At 40.7% G+C, this 18266-nt stretch overlaps 1 protein-coding gene across 3 annotated transcripts in view; it reads right to left on the bottom strand.

Annotated features, from left to right (window-relative positions):
• The window catches only part of Cdh6 (cadherin 6), a 153686-nt gene that overhangs the window by 2021 nt on the left and 133399 nt on the right, over nucleotides 1-18266 (bottom strand). For 2 of the 3 annotated variants that reach the window (XM_045132356.1, XM_045132357.1), the window contains exons 8-11: nucleotides 12772-12908; nucleotides 9939-10060; nucleotides 8339-8456; nucleotides 7987-8238 (exon numbers count right to left, since the gene is read on the bottom strand). In XM_045132356.1, the coding sequence (XP_044988291.1) occupies nucleotides 7987-8238; nucleotides 8339-8456; nucleotides 9939-10060; nucleotides 12772-12908 (629 nt within the window). Of the gene's footprint in view, nucleotides 1-7876; nucleotides 8239-8338; nucleotides 8457-9938; nucleotides 10061-12771; nucleotides 12909-18266 lie in introns of all 3 variants that reach the window. The other variant, XM_045132358.1, reaches the window with a different exon arrangement.

Below are 18266 nucleotides of genomic sequence, written 5' to 3' on the forward strand. Positions count from 1 at the left end.
AATAACTTTTGCACTGTGCTTTCTTTCCTTCGTTTTCCCAAGAAAGGTGTAAAATTAGTTTAAAACCCCAAGCAGAGATGTCGATGTTTGCATACCTTCTCACATACAAAGAAATATTGTTACAGATAAAACCCAGAGAGACCCGGATTCCAAATGCCACCCTGAGCCTGAAGCTCAAGTGGGACAGACAGTCATACACATTCCACAGCATTTATGTTTGAGCGAGACAAGTAAATGCGTTTAAATGAGATTTCTCTTCTTATTTATGGTCCAGCCAGAGGATGGAGAGGAGTGTTTGGGACATATACACCCCAGATAGGAAGTGACCATCACATTCATGACCTCCCAGCGGCCACTGACTATTGTGACCTCCAGAAGACCTGCACAATATTTGGGGCCATCCTCATTTTCTGTTCCCAATAAATATTAGTGTTCCCAATAAATATTACTTAAAACAGAGAAGGGAAAAAAAAAAAAAAACATTTTCTGGACATGGAGCACAGAAGAGGTGGAAAACATCAAAAATAAACGAGAACTAGTTGGAAAGAAGAAAGAGTTCAGGAGAAAGGGGATAGGTAGGGGAGGGGTCAAAATTAATGGGAGGGGATTATGATCAAATGACAGTATGTTCATGTATGGATAGTCTCAATAAACGATTCATGTTTCGGGGGGCTGGAGAGATGGCTTAGCGGTTAAGCACTTGCCTGTGAAGCCTAAGGACCCCGGTTCGAGGCTCGGTTCCCCAGGTCCCATGTTAGCCAGATGCACAAGGGGGCGCACGCGTCTGGAGTTCGTTTGCAGAGGCTGGAAGCCCTGGCGCGCCCATTCTCTCTCTCTCCCTCTATCTGTCTTTCTCTCTGTGTCTGTCGCTCTCAAATCAATAAATAAAAAATTTTAACAAAAAAAAAAAAAGATTCATGTTTCGGGCTGGAGAGATGGCTTAGCAGATAAGCGCTTGCCTGTGAAGCCTAAGGACCCTGGTTTGAGGCTCGATTCCCCAGGACCCACATTAGCCAGATGCACAAGGGGGCGCACGCGTCTGGAGTTCGTTTGCAGTGGCTGGAGGCCCTGGCGCGCCCATTCTCTCTGTCTCTCTGCCTCTTTCTCTCTGTCTGTCGCTCTCAAATAAATAAATAAATAAATAAATAAATAAATAAATAAATAAATAAATACTTAAAAAAAAAGATACATGTTTCACCAGCGTGTTGGTCAGAATGTTTTTTTTTTCTTCTTCTTCTTTAGAATGTCCCTTCTAACTACAATTAGAGGCAAAGCAAGAATTGTGTTTAAATAGCTCTGATGTTTTTTCACAGCTGGCTGGTGGAACAAAGCTGGCTGCCTGTAGAGAGAACACATCTACTTACAAATGGACCTATGGGTGGGAAATAAAAATACAGCAACAGCCTACAGGGGAAACAACCACCAGGGTGGAAAATGCATTACTAGCCTGGGTTTATCCAGGGGACTTTACTGCACCAAGCACCAGTAATGTTGCTATACTTTTCCACCCATAGCACAGCCTAGTTTTTGTCAGCCATGTAAATTGAACTTTTGCAATAAGATCCACAGAATAATGGCCTTTTAGTGGGTAATTATATTTTCCTCTAAAATAATGGATGGTTGCACACTCATGAACCTACATATTGTCATCTTAGACATTAATCATATTAACAATAATCGGCTGCCTAGTGAGAGCTTTCTCTGTGCCAGATGCTTTTCATGCTGAATCCTACTTAGCCATCCTAATAGCCCTCCCATGCAGGGGCCTCATTACATCCCCATTTTCACCTGAGAGCAAACTGAGGTTTAGAGGTGACACATACAGGAACCATCCAAATCCAGATCTGACAGACTGAAAAGCCTACATTGTCAATTGCTGTGCTGGCAGCGTATTGGGATCACTTTCTCTTTCCTGAGGAAAGACAGTCTCACCGTTCTCTCAAGTATGTGATTGTGTAACTCCACCCTGCTGTTATCAGATAGTATCCTGATGCCTCGTTTACTACATCCACCCAGGGTATCCATTCACGTTTTAAAAAGTAAATATTTATTTATCAGGTACAGTACTAGATATTATCAATGAAAAATGTCAACAAAAAGCCCTGCCCTCACGGAGAGGACAGGGGTGTGGGGAAGGATGAATGGAGAGAGAGAGAGGAAAAAAAAATCAATTTGGGGCTGGAGAGAGGCTCACAGGTTAAGACGTCTGCCTGTGAAGCTTAAGGACCCATGTTCGTTGGACTCTCCAGATCCCATGTAAGCCAGCACAAAGTTGCATATGACCACTAGGTGGCGCTAACGCCTGGAGTGTGATTGCCATGACTGAGGCCCTGGCATACCAATTCGTTCTCTCTCTGTCTCCACCTCTAAAGTAATAAAAAATCAATATATATAATATATATGGAAGTTATTAGAACTAGAGGATGAGTGCAGTATAAACAAAGAAAAGCAAAGTGGTGCAAGGAGTATGGAGAGGGCTTCTCTGTACGTGCAAGGGAGTATGCACGTCGTCTCAGGAGAGGCCCCATCATTTCATCAAACACATGAGGAGTTCTCCAGGGAAAGAGAGACAGAAATGGATCTAAGGAGAGCACGTGCTTATAGTATTTGAGGAACAGCCAGGAGCCCCAGTGGTGGATCAGAAGGAGTCAGGAAGAGGAGAGGGCTAGGGAAGAGCCATGTGCCCAGGGACCTGGCAGGTCCCTGAACATTTCACTTTCATCACGGTTGGTGGGTAGAGGCCTGCAGGGATGTGGCTCATGGAACTCCATCCTCTACATTCTATTCTGCTTTCTGGCGTGACCAGTGACAAAAAAAAAAAAAAAAAAAAAAAAAAAAAAAAAAAAAAAGAAAAAGAAAAAAAAAGTAAAAAGTAAAGGCAGCTTTTGGGATCAGAGAATAGGGCCAAGCCAACTCCCGCTGAAGAATTCAACTTCCCAATGACCACGACTTCTCTGTCATTAAGGGCAAAATAGCAAACATTTACCACATCCCAATTCTTCTCCAAACAAAATCACTTGGATTGTTTATTTTTTTTTTTAATTTAAGTTCTATGTACATCTAAAAGTCCTGCTATCTAGAGGGGTGAGGGCATATCCAAAAAGTCAAAGGCATTTATTCATAGTGTAATTCTACAGCTAAAACTACCTGTATCCTTTTCTTATTAGTTTAGTGCCTATCAGAACAGCATATCTTGAGTTTAATAAGTGCCTTGAAGAAAGATCTTTTTGAAAGCTAACTTTTTAAAAAATATATTTTAATTATTTACTTGAGAGAGAGAGAGAGAGAGAGAGAGAGAGAGAGAGAGAGCGCCTGGGCCTCCAGTCACTGCAAACAAACTCCAGATGCATGTACCCCTTGTGCATCTGGCTTACATGGGTCCTGAAGAATCGAACTGGGATCCTTTGGCTTTGCAGGCAAACACCTTAGCCGCTAAGCCATCTCTCCAGCCCCTAAAGCTAACTTTTATAAATGGAAAGTGTGACTTTTAAGCATGTGGGGCAGAGGCATTTGGAATAACAGTGCGATTCATTTATGCCGAGTCTCCTCTTTTCTTACCCCTTTGGGGCCAGAGGACAGCAGAATGATTTTTTGGGGAGGGGGGTAGGGAGTGAGAATTATTGTAGACTTAGGCAAAGTTGTGCTTAAATCTTATGATAAACAGCTTTAGATTAATTTACATAATTTGCTCTTTCTAATCTGGTTTTGATTTCTTATTTGGCAAAGGGAAGTAACAGTGTGATGCCCAGCACTGTCATGAGGAATGGGCCAGTGTGAAAGTTTTCTAGATGTAGCTGTTGTCCCAATGCTTCTGGCTTTAACTGAAAAATACCCTATGCCATAAAATCCATATTTGTTCTTTCTTTTGGCAGTTCTGGGAGGTGGACCCCGGGCCTCATGCATAGGAGGCAAGTGCCCTATCTCTGAGCTCCATCCCCCGCCCTCATTCAACTCCTGTCCCAGATGTTCTCATACATCAATGCGGTGCTTCTTTTCAGGCAACCTCTCAGGATTGCCTCTGATTTCTTGAATTGTCCCAGTTTAAGGTTTAGTTTTCACTTTTAGCCTGGAAATTGCTCTCAAGGAAAGCACAGTGCAGTGGGAGAGCAATAGCCTGGAAGAGAGGAGACCTAGTCTTGGAATTCAGTTCTTATCACATATGTGATTTAGTTACAGGACTGGTGCCTCTAGTTTTTATATATACCCCAGGTAGTTCTGAGGAATAAGTAGAACATGTCTGTAAAGCACCTGGCACAGGGTCTAGCCGTCTAGCCTATGATGTGACTCTAGTTAAGGTTAAATCTAATTTTTTCCTTTTGTTATCATGCACAGGATTCCCCAGACACTACGCAAGGTGTAGGAGGCACTGAAGCCAATTAAGAACGATGAAGAGACATGAACTTACTGGAGGAAGGAAATAAAAGGGGGAGATAAAGCATGCTAGTTTGCTTGTTTTGCCATGCTAGGGATTGAGCCCAGGACCTCGTGCTTACAAGGTAAGCATTCTACCACTGGGCTCTATGCTCAGCTCCAAAGTGAGTTAGCCAGAAGGAAGAAAATGGAGAAGAGAAAATGGATGGATGCTCAAAGTAATTACTTCAGAGATACTTGCACATCCATAAGTACTGCTGTGTTATTCCCAATAGGCAGGAAAATTTCCCCAGGCCCACATGCTCATCAACTGATAAGTGGATAGAGAAACCATGATGCATATACACAATGGACCTTTTGCATGTGTCTATACGTGGTATAAATGTGCCTGTATGTGATATGCATCTGTGTAGATGTGTGTTGGTGCATATGGAGGCTAAGGGTCAATGTTAGATCTCTTCCTCTTTTGCTCTTACACCTTGATTTTTATTTATTTAACAGAGAAAGAGGGAGGAGAGAGAGAGAGAGAGAGAGACAGAGACACAGAGAGAGAGACAGAGAGAGAATGGAGAATGGGTGCACCAGGGCCTCCAGCCACTGCAAATGAACTCCAGACGCATGTGCCCCCTTGTGCATCTGGCTAACGGGGGTCCTGGGGAATAGAACCTGGGTCCTTTGGCTTTTCAGGCAAATGCCTTAACTGCTAAGCCATCCCTCCAGCCCCACCTTGATTTTTTTTTTTTTTTGAGTCTCTCACTGAACCTGAAGTACAATGATTAGACTAAAGTATTTGGTCAGTGAGACCCAGGAATACTTCTGTCTCTACTCCCCCAGAACTGGTATCTGGCCTGTAAGCCTCAGAGATCTTCCTGTCTCCACCCTGCCTTCCCCAGCACTGGTATCACAGGTGCATGCCACTGTGCTTGGCTTTTTACATGGGTGCTGGGGAATCCAAACTCAGCTTCTCGTGCTTGCATGGCAAGCATTTTACTGGCTGAGGCATCTCTACTGCCCCATGCAATGGAATTTCATGTAGCCATAAAGGAAAATAACAAAGGAAAATGACATTTTCAGGAAAATGGATGGAACCAAAATCATGTTTAGTGAAATAAGCCAGGCTCTGTAAGATAAATACCACATGTTTTCTCTTATATATGGAACTTAGAATTAAAACAATGTGTGTGTGTGTGTGTGTGTGTGTGTGTGTGTGTGTGTGTGTATTTATATATGTGAGTGTAGGTCACAAAACTAGAACATGGATCATGAGAGAGGAGGAGATCTTAAGGGAGGTGGGAAACAGAAATAGTAATGACATGATAGGAAAGCAGAAGGGTGGTCTATCTGGGAAAAGGAAGGAAACCAGTAAAAGGGGGGCAGGGGCCCCAGGAAGAGCAGAGAGTGAGTGGAGTACATGGCAACAAAGCTAACAACATCCACATATGAAGATGCCATGAGGAAGCCCATTGCCTTTCATGGTAACCTAAGAAATTATCTTCAAAGTATAAAATAAAAAGAAAGAATAGACGGTTGAGGAAGAAAAGAATGGATAAGCTCCTGTAGATACGAACATGTTCTCCTTCAGGAGGCTACATAAAGAAGCCAGGTACGCCCACCTGAGCACAGCCTGGCCATTCAGAACTTTTGAAAAACACCCCTTTGATAATAATAATAATAATCATAATAAATACTCATATTTTCTTCCAAAATATTTCTTACAGATTCTCACCATTAGGAACACTGATTTGTCTTTGCACACTGTCAGTTTTTAACACTTTGTCTAAACTTTGGTTGGGATGAGGATCACAGTTACGGGGTGGAGGGAGCTCCCGGGTTTCTGTTAATGAGCAGCACTGTTCTGGAATGAGAAGCTCTTGGGTGGAGATACCTGTGCAGTCTTTTCTTGGGGAAAACACACTTCCTTTTCTATGCTTCTCCTTGCTATTCTGGCTTCACTTAAAAAAGGGTTTGCCATGCCCTGTGTAATCTAGGCTAACCTTAACTTCTTTTAATTTTTCCATTGTGTAGGTAGGCTTTCCAAATCTTTTTTTTTAAAAAATTTTATTTATTTATTTATTTGAGAGCGACAGACACAGAGAGAAAGACAGATAGTGGGAGAGAGAGAGAATGGGCGCGCCAGGGCTTCCAGCCTCTGCAAACGAACTCCAGACGCGTGCGCCCCCTTGTGCATCTGGCTAACGTGGGACCTGGGGAACCGAGCCTCGAACCGGGGTTCTTAAGCTTCACAGGCAAGCGCTTAACCGCTAAGCCATCTCTCCAGCCCCCAAATCTTGTTTTTACTTATTTTTTTAAAAATATTTTTATTTAAAATTATTGGAGAAAGAGAGAGAGAGAAGAAGAGGCATATGGACAGAGGGAGATGAATGGGTATGCCAGGGCCTCTAGCTACTGAAATGAACTCCAGCTGCATATGCCACCTTGTGCATCTGGCTTATGTGGGAATTGAACCTGGGTCCTAAGGCTTCACAGGCAAGTGCCTTACCTGCTAAACAATCTCTCCAGCCCACTGTTTTTATTTTTTGGAAGGGTTACATTAGCTAACATTTGATTTCTTAGTCCACTAATAGTCAATGGCTTGTGGACTCAGATTTTAACTGATGTTTGGCTCAATTAGTTAGTAGAAATTAAAAAAAAAAAAAGATTTGTATCATTGTTAGACCATGTGTTAGTCAGTTTCTGCTGCTGTGAGAAAATTCCTGAGAACAACAACTTCAAGAGGGGAAGGTATATTTTGGCTCATAGATTCAAAGATTTCAGGCCATGGCCACTTTGGTTCTTTGATGTTCCTTTTGATCCAATTACCTCTCAATAGCACCTCAGCTTGGATATAAACCTCCAACATATGAGACTTTTGAGGGAAGACTTTTTATGCCAACCAGAAAAGACTTGGTTTTCACCTTTATTATATTCATTTCTTTGGGATTCCACATTTGTTTCCCAAACAGAAGTTATTAACAACCTGAAAATAATAGACATTTTGTATGTAATAACCAGAGCAATGCTATGAAGGTAGCCACTCAATTGGCCAGATAGAAATAAGCTTACTAGGATAAATACAATTTCACACTTTGATTTTTCCTGGGTGAGGAAGAAAACATCGTCATAATCCTTATTCTAGTTTTCCATCGCTGTTAAACTTTACCTTTGTAGAAAGGGTTTTTGTCATATACCCCACGACAAAGGACTTTAACCCTTCAAAATTTAACAACGTTTGCCAAGTTAAATATTAAATCACAAACGGAATGCAAAAGGAACCTGTAAATTGCCCTCAAATACTCCTGAGATTCATTTCTAGCTTGATAGACAAGATATTCTTTTGAGGGGATGGTGCCCCTGGGCAAGCAAAGGCATGGGCACGTTGCACATTTGTTCATTCTCCAAAGCCATTGTCAAGCAAAACAAAACAAAACCAAAAACAAAACAAAACAAAAAAAAAACGAGTTTCATGTTTGAACAGAACAGATTCTCAGCATATAACTCTACTCACCTAGATCAGGCTGTATGCCTTACTGGGGGAGGCGGAAAAATCTAGAGTGTCACAGTAACAGTGTGTGCCCCTCACCAAGGGGAGATAAGATGCAGGGAGAAGCAGTTTACCTAGTAGGATAACGATGCACAGAAGGATGGCCACCAGAGCCCCCGTGCTCAGTCCCGTGGGGTGGATGAGGGCCTCCGCATGGCAGGACTGCATGTTCCCATGGTGGTCACATGCACAGACCCGGACAGTCACTGTCCCAGTGCTGCTTTGGACTGGGTAGTCGTTGTCTGAAATGACCACAGGCAGGAGGTAGGTGCTCATCTCATGTCTATTATAGCCATTTTTCCGAGTTAAGATTCCTGCAGTGTTGTCTGGAACCAGAAAAGGAAGTGATGAATGTGTGTGGCGCCCCTTCATACCCTGGATCAGATGTGACGGAGACCGCCAGGGATAGCGGCGGGCTCACTTTACCTTTGTTGTCTTGAACGGTGAAATTGGAGCCACTGGCGGCTTCAGGGGCCAAAGAGAAGGAGAATTGGTGTCCACTGTAAGGGTCGTCCTTGTCGACAGCATGTAGGGTCTGAATCAACTGAAATATAACCCAAATGTTGTGAAGTTTTGATAACCGAGAAGCGTTTCTTATGGATTTGCAGTAAATTGCTTATATCTGTGATTTAAAAAAAAAATCTGGTTTTGTTGTTGTTGTTTGATATTTGAGGCAGGGTCTCCCTGTAGCCCAGGCTGAGCTAGAACTCACTCTGTAGCCCAGGCCGACATCAAACTCATGGTGATCCTCCTACCTTAGCCTCCCATGTTCTGGGAATGAAGGTGTGAGCCACCATGCCCAGATGATTTTATTATGTTTTTCTTTGCTAAAAATAACAGCCTTTCAAAAAATAATCAGTCCATTCTATTTAAGGAACTGATGGGTTAGGAAGACATAGAGCTGATGTGTACTACAGGCCATTTAACAGCAACCCTGACCTCACTCGTCTTTATACCAAGAGCACCCTTCTAAGTTGCGACAATCAAAACTGTCTCTAATCCAGAGGCTCCTGAGAGCCCATCACTGAAGTAGATGTAAAATACACCCAACATGACTCAGGAATTCTTGCAGTGGGGGTGGGGGTGGTGAAAGATTGTTAGAGCCACAAGTTGGGACATGATGCCCAGAGACATTGCCTCTCCCCCATAACTGACTGCTGCCCCCACAATGCACAACCCACAATCCCCGTGGGGATAACCTGCATCCGCAATGAGGAGGGCCCCTTTGGAAAGGGGGCAGAGATGAAGGAAAGGATTATACCAACATGTGTTGTTTCCATACTAAGTATGTCCATAACTAATAGAAAAATTAAAAAAAAAAAGTCTCTAGACATTGCTGTATATCTCTAGGGAACAAAGTTACCTGGGTTTAGAAACACTGCCCTGATGAGATCGTAAACTATGAAATATCACAATGATCTTTGACAACGTGATCTTTAACAATGCTGAAGCAGTCTTTGGACAGCCTGTTTAGAGGCACATTCCTGGCCTGCTCATAAGCTACCAACTTGCTAAAAAAAAAAAAAAAAAACTACAAAGAAAATTAGTGTACAAGACACAGTAACTGTAGCTTTTCATTTCCAATGTCTTTTACCAGTGAACTTTTATTTTGACAAAGTGTAGCATAATTTTCATAACACTGGCAGCAAAGGCCTATTTCAGATGATGACATCTGGGACAATCATTCATGAATCTGTATTGCTCATACAGATGGACAATGTAAGTAAGTGAAGCTGAATCACACACAGTTGTAAAATATACTGCAGTTATATTACCTTTGAGTGTCTATAGCAATCTAACTATCTGTTCACCAATAAAGAGTTTTTCCAAACGACACTGTGATTAATCTACTTTAACGAAAATTTAGGACTGATTTGGAATCAGCATTAGCCTTGGAGACTGATGAACTCCTAGTTTTCAACAACTGCTTGTTCTCTTGTGAAAGCGACGCATTCACCGTGGTTCTTATTTATGGTGTTAATAACTGTACTGTATTGTAATGATGGTACTTTCTTATACAACTCACCTGGTCTGCCTTTGCCTTCTCACAGACAAATGTTTCATAGAACTCAGCAAATTCTGGGGCGTTATCATTGACATCTAGAACTTTAATATATAGAGGAACTCGGCTGCTTTGCTTTGGATTATCTGCCGTACACCAAAAAGAAAGAAATGGGAAATGGGCATTTATATGATGAGCACCAACTCTCTATAGATGATCCTCATTCATTCCCTCATTCTCATTTGTGTGCAGACTTCCCCAAGTGTATTGAACACCAATGTGGTAACAAGAAAGAAGATAGCTTGGTTCTTCTGGAGTTGATGGAAACACCCACTTGTACCTAACAAACCCTAAGGTAAAAATTTGGAAGGCATTTTAGAAGTGGATGCCAAGGAAGCAGGCAGATGGGGGAAACCATGTGGACAAAAAGAAGAACAGAATTGAAAAGCTACCAAAATTTGTCTTGTTATTTCAGCTTCAATCTGAAAAACAGCTGGACATCACACTGAAAACTTGGCTATGTCAACTTATTTAATGCCCTGTGTGTAGCGTGCATGTGTGGGGGTGCACATCTGTGTGGAGGTGCGCGAGAGTTTGCAAGCCAGATTTACTTATTTATTTATACATTTTGAGACAGGGTCTCTCACAGACCCAGAGCTCCCCAACTCAGCTACACTAGCTAGCCAGCAAGCCCAGGAGATCCTCCTTGACTTTGCCTTACCAGCACTGGGACTACAGACTCTTGTCACCAATGCTCTGCACTTTACATGGGCACTGGGGATCTGCACTCAGGTTCTCAAGCCAGTAAGGCAAACACTTTATTGACTGAGCCATCTCCCCAGCCCCAAATTCCTATAGTTATTGCTCTTATGTTATTTATATACAGGACACAAAGAAGTTAAATAATTTATCTGTACTCACAGAAGTAATGAGGAATTAAACCTAAATTTAAACTCGGTCCTGTCTGACTCCAAAGACCAAGCTGTCTATCTAGGAAAATGAGGGAGCAGAAGTGAAATACAGGGAGTATTTTGGTTGTCATCTGTGATAATTTTGCTGGTAGGTGATAATCTTATGCCAGAATCCTGGTAAGACTCAGGGAGTGGGCCTCTTTCCTTGTCTCTACTCACTTTGCTCCTGTGCCAATTTGTATGGGCCATCTAAAACTACTATGATCTGGGTATTATTTAGGATGCTGGGATATGTAGGGAACATAATAAAGACCTTGCATTGTGGACACTTATTTTGACCCAGGAATAGAGAAACTCTATACACATAAGAATACAGTGCATCAGATGACAAATGCTATGGAGAGATTAGAGAGAGAAATGAGATTTACAGAGGTAGAGATGGTACTTTGAATAGGATGAGCAGGGGCCACTTCTTCTCTGAGACTCTATAATGGATATATATATATATATATATATATATATAAACAAAAACAAAAAAAGGACTAAGCTGTGTAATGATTTCTAGTTTTCGAGGAAGAGGCAACCACAAGGAGAAAGGCTTTGGGCAAGAATAGCCTGGTATTATACAAGCTTGTTATTTCTCATACATCAAAGGTAGTAAACAACTTTTGAGAGTAAGCTCTTAATCCCTGGCATCTATTTTCCTCATCTATCTTTCTAAAGTGAATGTAGGTGTATGTGAGTTTTGATCAAACTTAATCACTCATACTTTCAAGAGTATTTAAATACTAATAACAGAAAAATTTAGGCATAAGCCTAAAACCCTTATAAAATATCTACTGCATAAAAAAAATAAAATTTCATGATGTTTTGAAAAATGGCCCTTTTTGGTGGGAAATCATTTAGTAATTTGAAAGCTCGAAGTGTGCCCTGTTACTGGTATCCACACCAGTTCCTTGGCACAAATTCTGAAAGGCAAATTCCTACCTAACAAATGTCTAATGAAGCATCCTTACCACCATCAAACAACACCGCTTCACTTGGCCATGTTGGGTGTTTATTATTTCGCCCAAGAGCCTCCAGCGACTTAAAATCTCATGAGTGATGTTGACAAAATGCAACTGTAATAAACCATTTGATATGGAATATTTCATACCAGATGCTCAACTGAGATAACAGTGTTTAGAAATTTTAAAATTAAAAACAAAAGCGGAAAAGTGCTCACATAGAAGCGCATTTTAAACACTAAAAATATTACTTTATAGATCATTTTTCCTTTATGTGCTTCAGCCTTCACATTGTGTTTATAATTCACATTCACTTTCATTGGGAAAAATCAGTTAATTTGAAACATTCTTTTGGAACTATTTTTCTCTGCTTTCAATTTCATGTGGTGCACCCTAAAAATTGATTCTGAACATTTTATTGATTACTTGGTGGTTTGTATTACTCACAATGGTATGCTACAGAAGAGTGATAATTTGTATCTCTTAATTCTATAAAGATCTTGAAACAGAAATTCTATAGAAAGCTAGAGAATGAATAACCAAGGGAAGTTAAGAAATGCCTACATTTTGAACGACGTTTGATCCCACCTGCCCCCTGCCCTCTATACCATGTCTGAGAGAGCATTTCTTCAGCGGTTTCTGTGATTTCCTGGTTGATGAGCTTTGAGGAATCAAAGGCACTAAACATTAATTCTATTGGACTTGAGAGATGCATTCTTATTTCATTGTTTCCAAATTCCATGACTTCCAGAATTCACTTTCCATTTATGATCAAAGCTACACACACTGAGAAGAAATGTCATGACATGACTCTCCAGAGCTCTTTCCCCCTATAGGTCTAGAGCAGAACCATCCAGACAAGGCGGTCCGTTTCAGCCTTTGTTCACCAGCCCTCGCAGACACACTCACTCCAACAAGCAGGGACGAGGTGGGACTTACTGATCTCTGTGGCTATCACTGTAATGTTGTGCCACAGCAGTGTTTCTCGGTCAAGAAGTTTTGATGTAAAAATCGAACCATTTCCAGAATCAATGTTGAATATTCTGTCCATGTCTGTGTGTCGGTCCACAGAATACCTGAAAACGCAGAGTGGAATTTAGAAAGACTCCTGTGCAGCTGTTCTTTCTCACACCGCAAAGTTATTCCAAGAATATCTTTTATTAATCTTTCTACTTGCAATGTATCTATATATGAACATTAGGCAAAATGGTTTGATCAAATAGTTCTTTACAATTGAGCTTTAATAATAAACTCACTGGACAGGTTGTGTGATTTTGAGGATTACCACCAGTTTCTCTTCTTTTTTTCTTTTAAAAATGTATTTAATTCAATTTATTTATTTGAGAGAGAGAGAGAATGGGTGCACCAGGGCCTCTAGCCCTCCAAACGAACTCATGCACCATCTTGTACGTCTGGCTTACGTGGGTCCTGGGGAATCCAACCTGGGAACCTGGGTCCTTTGGCAGGCAAGCGCCTTAACCACTAAGCAATCTCTCCAGCTCCACCAGTTTCTTTTTAATGTGTAATTTATATCCTCTGTACAGTAATTATTACGTATGTGCTTATGTGTGTGGCATGGATGGGTGCTCATGCATGCCAGTGTGTGTAGAAGCCAGAGGATAAGCTTGGGTGTCATTCTCAGGTGTTCCTTCTGCCTCTTTTTGAAACAGGGTCTCTCAGTGGCTGACTGACAGGGTCTCTCAGTGGCTGAGAGCTTGCTGATTAGCTCACAGGGAATGGCCAGTGACGACCATGGTTCTGCCTGCCTTCATTTTAACAGAGTTAGGGTTATGGGCGCACCTCATGGTGCTTGGCATTGTATGCGGGTACTGGGGATGGAGTTCAGGTCCTCACGCTCGTGAGGTAAGCACTCTATCCATGGAACTATCTCCCTAGCCCTAATATTGTGTTTTAAATTAAGTTTTTAGGTCTTTAGCACTTTGATGTACATGTTTTGTGTCCATATAAGGTATTAGTTATTTTTATATTATCCATCTTATTAAAACATCATTTTGTTTTCCTAAGTACAAAGTGGTTAGTGTGGGTGAGGCAGGAGAGCCATACAGGGGAAGGAATTGGATAGGGGTTCAGAGCCCATACTGTGGAAGGGTGAGTTGGCTACAGTAAGGGGTGAGGCTTATCCTCAATGCCACATAAATCTCCCCTCAGGTTCCAAGATGGACAGTGTCCTGATTTAAGCCACGTTCCACAAAGATGATTGGTTGAGCTGAGGACAATAGATGATGCTGTCCCAAGAAAATGAAAGAGAAGTGAAAAACAAGACTTGGGGCTAATTTCAAGCTTCATTTTTGATATGTGGCAATTGAGGTGTGGGAGGAACACCAAGGTGGCAAGGATCTGCACAGGCAGCCTAGGTTTCTTGCGATGGCTCAGGCAAAGGACATTCATTAAGGGGAGAGATGCTAAGGATAGACTCACTTAAAGGCCCAGTGGGAACAAAGACCCACAGTCCCAGCACAGAGGACGAGATAAATATTAAAGGAGAGTTTGTAGACACTTAAAGAGAACCAAGAAAGGTATCTTAGAAATCAAAGATAGAGTCTTTAACCCTAAAACTGATGGAAGATTAACAGGTTTTTGAGCAATATTATCTTATTTTCGAAATTTGCTACTAGTTTTGCCCATTTATTTATTTTTGTTACTAATTTTTATTATAGCTACATAAAGGGGGGAGTGTATGTATCTATACATTAAAGAAAATATATGAAGAAAATTGATATTTTAAGGCGCTTAGGAAAAATGATATCCCATTTTAGCTGGATTCTCAAAACATTATGAAAGGAGGCTTAAAAATATTTCCTTATTTAAAAATACATTTTAAGTGATCTAAATAGACACATCTAGGATTATTATGAATGGTGTACTAGTTTGCAAGAGTATCCAAGTCCAAGATTCTACTTCAAGGAATTATTTTTCCTTTTAACTATAAGTAGTGAGATATAATAATAAACAATGTGCTTTATCTTAATAGTTTACTTTTTAGTTTAGCAGGTGTCTAAATGATATAGGCTTTCAACCATTATAAATTTTTTAAACCTCATATTGGTAGGTCTGAATTTTGGTTTCAATATATTTAAGATAGCATATTTTATTATTAAAAGGGAAACATAGATGGGCATGGTGGCCCTTTAATCCCAGTGCTTCGGAGGCAGAAGTAGGAGAATCACTATGAGTTTGACGTCACCATGAAACTACATAGTGAGATCCAGGTCAATCTGAGCTAGAGTGAGACCCTACTTTGAAGAGAAAGAAAAAAAAAAAAAAAAGAGAGAGGGAATGGAAGCTGTTTTGCCATTTCTGTCATGAACCAACATTTGTGAAGAATTTAGGCACCATCATTCAATTAAGTAGGTCACCTTCTTCAGTTCTGAGAATGAATGATAAATATTGATTACACAGAGTCAACATATAATTAATTAATGACTAAAAAGGAAATTCCCGTATGGATGACTGAGAAATTATCTATAAACATTTCTGTCATGTAAATTATCCATCTTAACGAGTGCTGTTTGGTGCCTGTGTAAGCTGTTACAATTACATCCAGTGGTAGTCTTCTGGTCCTTTCTCTCTTTGCTTTCTGCTCTAGTTTTAACTTTTACAAGTAATCACGTTTCCCATCAAACCTTGAAATAAAGGGTGAGAAGGGAGGAAGTTTTAGTTGAAAGCAGTTTTTAAATTTTAAAGAGAGAAGATTAACTATTTGGGAAATACTAAATTTATATTGTTTTTTCCTAATTAGAAGATTAAAAATTAATAGAAAAACCTAAAATACCTATATTGTTTGGGAAAGATGCTTGCACACAGAGGTGTATTTTCTTTTTGATGTTTTTATTCTCCAAAGTAATTTCAGTTTATACCATTGATATTTACTACCCAGTTGCATTAGTTGTGATCATTGTTAGAAGGAAATATGGCAATGGAGCCCCTCACAACTGCAGCGGATCATTCTGCCAAGGAACTCCCCACTCCCCTGGGTCTTCATTGTATCCTGTGATTAAATGATCTGTCTTGTGATTTACCCTGGTGTCAGGAGAATTTGAATAGTAGGAAAGAAGATAGGTTTGCATGTAAATTTTCCACAGTAATTGCAGTGTCATATTATGAGATCAGCCCATGGATATCAAAAGGCTTTTGTGATAAAGTTGTTGAAAGGGAAGAATTTTGTGGTTAACAAAGTGATTGTATACTAACAAATAATTGGTGTTTAACATTTTCTTTTTTTTATTTTTATTTTTTAAAATTTTTATTAGCATTTTCCATGATTATAAAAAAATATCCCGGGCTAGAGAGATGGCTTAGCGGTTAAGCGCTTGCCTGTGAAGCCTAAGGAGCCCGGTTCGAGTCTCGGTTCCCCAGGTCCCACGTTAGCCAGATGCACAAGGGGGCGCACGCGTCTGGACTTCGTTTGCAGAGGCTGGAAGCCCTGGCGCGCCCATTCTCTCTCTCTCCCTCTATCTGTCTTTCTCTCTGTGTCTGTCGCTCTCAAATAAATAAATAAAAAATTAAAAAAATATATATATTAAAAGAATATCCCATGGAAATTCCCTCTCTCCCCCCCCACTTTCCCCTTTGAAATTCCATTCTCCATCATATTACCTCCCCATCTCAATCATTGTACTTACATATATACAATATCAATCTATTGTTCATCTGCCATACTGCCTAGGTCATAGTTGTTCAATATTGACCTCTAGAATAACCCCAAACTTCATGTAGACATATTCTTTTTCATTATAAGAATACATTTTATGAGCCGGGCATGGTGGCGCACGCCTTTAATCCCAGCACTTGGGAGGCAGAGGTAGGAGGATCACCGTGAGTTTGAGGCCACCCTGAGACTACATAGTGAATTCCAGGTCAGCCTGGGCTAGAGTGAGACCCTACCTCGAAAAACCAAAAAAAAAAAGAATACATTTTATGTGCTAGAGAGGGGTCTTAGTGATTAAGGCACTTGCTTGCAAAGCCTAAGGACCCAAGTCTGACTCCCCAGGACCCACATAAGCCAGATGCACAAGGTGGCACATGTATCTGGCATTTGTTTGCAGTGGCTGGAGGTACTGGCACACCCATCCTCTTTCTCTCTCAAGTAAATACGTAATAAAATTAAAAAACTTAAAAAAGAATGCATTTTATCACATAAAAGAAGCCACTGGAACATGCATTTATATGCCAATGTATTCTATGTGGATTTCTGGTTTTAGATCTACATTTATATATGAAATACAATGTGACAAGGGAAGGTGGATAGCAAAAGACCTTAGAATTAACCAGCAGCCAATCTAGTTGAACAAGTTAACTACTTCCTTACTCTTGCAAAATTATGCAGTGGGTAAAAACGGTATAAAAAGTAAAGTAGACATAAAAATATTTAGCTTAAATATACCAATGACATTGTCTATTCAACGTAAAACCATGTTGATCTACCAGAGAGTTAAATGAAGCTTGCGTTGGTAAACTTCTAAGATGATCACTTTTTAATTGGACTTGACATTGACTTGCTAAAGTTTATTTTTTTCCCTTATGCAGTCAGAACAAATTCCAAGTGAGAGAACAGTTATAAAAAATACTTCAATTATTCATGCTATATGAGTAAAAGCTCACATATGGTTACTTTGGGTTGACCACAGCCCAATTCAAGGTGTCTTATAGATATTCTAGTTTTTTTTTTTTTTTTTTTTTAGGTAGGTTCTCACTCTAGCCCAGAGTTGACCTGGAACTCACTCTGTAATTTCAGGCTGGCCTCGAACTCACAGAGATCCTCCTATATCTGCCTCCCAAGTGCTGGGATTAAAGGCCTATGCCACCACACTGGTTTACATATTCCAATAGGAAGATGAAAATACGATTCTATTTGCCCAATGATTTAAAATTTAAACTCCCTGAAAGTAAGCTAGGTATTTTTCGTGTTTGAGAAGTGAGGGTATCAGAAGGTTTCACTGAACAAGGGGAACTGAGGTTAGAAGGCAACTGCCCTCTGGCCACAGTTCTTTTATCCGGACTGATGTTTCTCATGCTGCAAACTGGACATGTTCAGTTGTAGTGCTGGATTAGGCAACTCTTCTGTTCAAAGCTTCCCAGTGGCTTTTCACTTCGATTAAATAAAATTCAGTCTCACCATGGACCACAAAGCCCAGTAGGGCCTCTTTCTCACCATTTGCCAAACCTCTCTGTTGCCTCCTACCTGATCTCTCTCTCTCTTACTCTCTCTCTACCTTCTTCCCTCCTCTCTCACTTCTAGAAGACATCCCGATTCATCATGTTTTCCTCTTTTTTTTTTTTTTGAGAGAGAGAAAGAGAGAATTGGGGCACCAGGGCTTCCAGCCACTGCAATCAAACTTGTGTCACCTTGTACATCTGGCTTATGTGGGATCTGGAGAGTCAAACATGGGTCCTCAGCTCCACAGGCAAGCTCC

Source organism: Jaculus jaculus, chromosome 13, assembly GCF_020740685.1.
Source record: "Jaculus jaculus isolate mJacJac1 chromosome 13, mJacJac1.mat.Y.cur, whole genome shotgun sequence".
NCBI lineage: Eukaryota > Metazoa > Chordata > Mammalia > Rodentia > Dipodidae > Jaculus > Jaculus jaculus.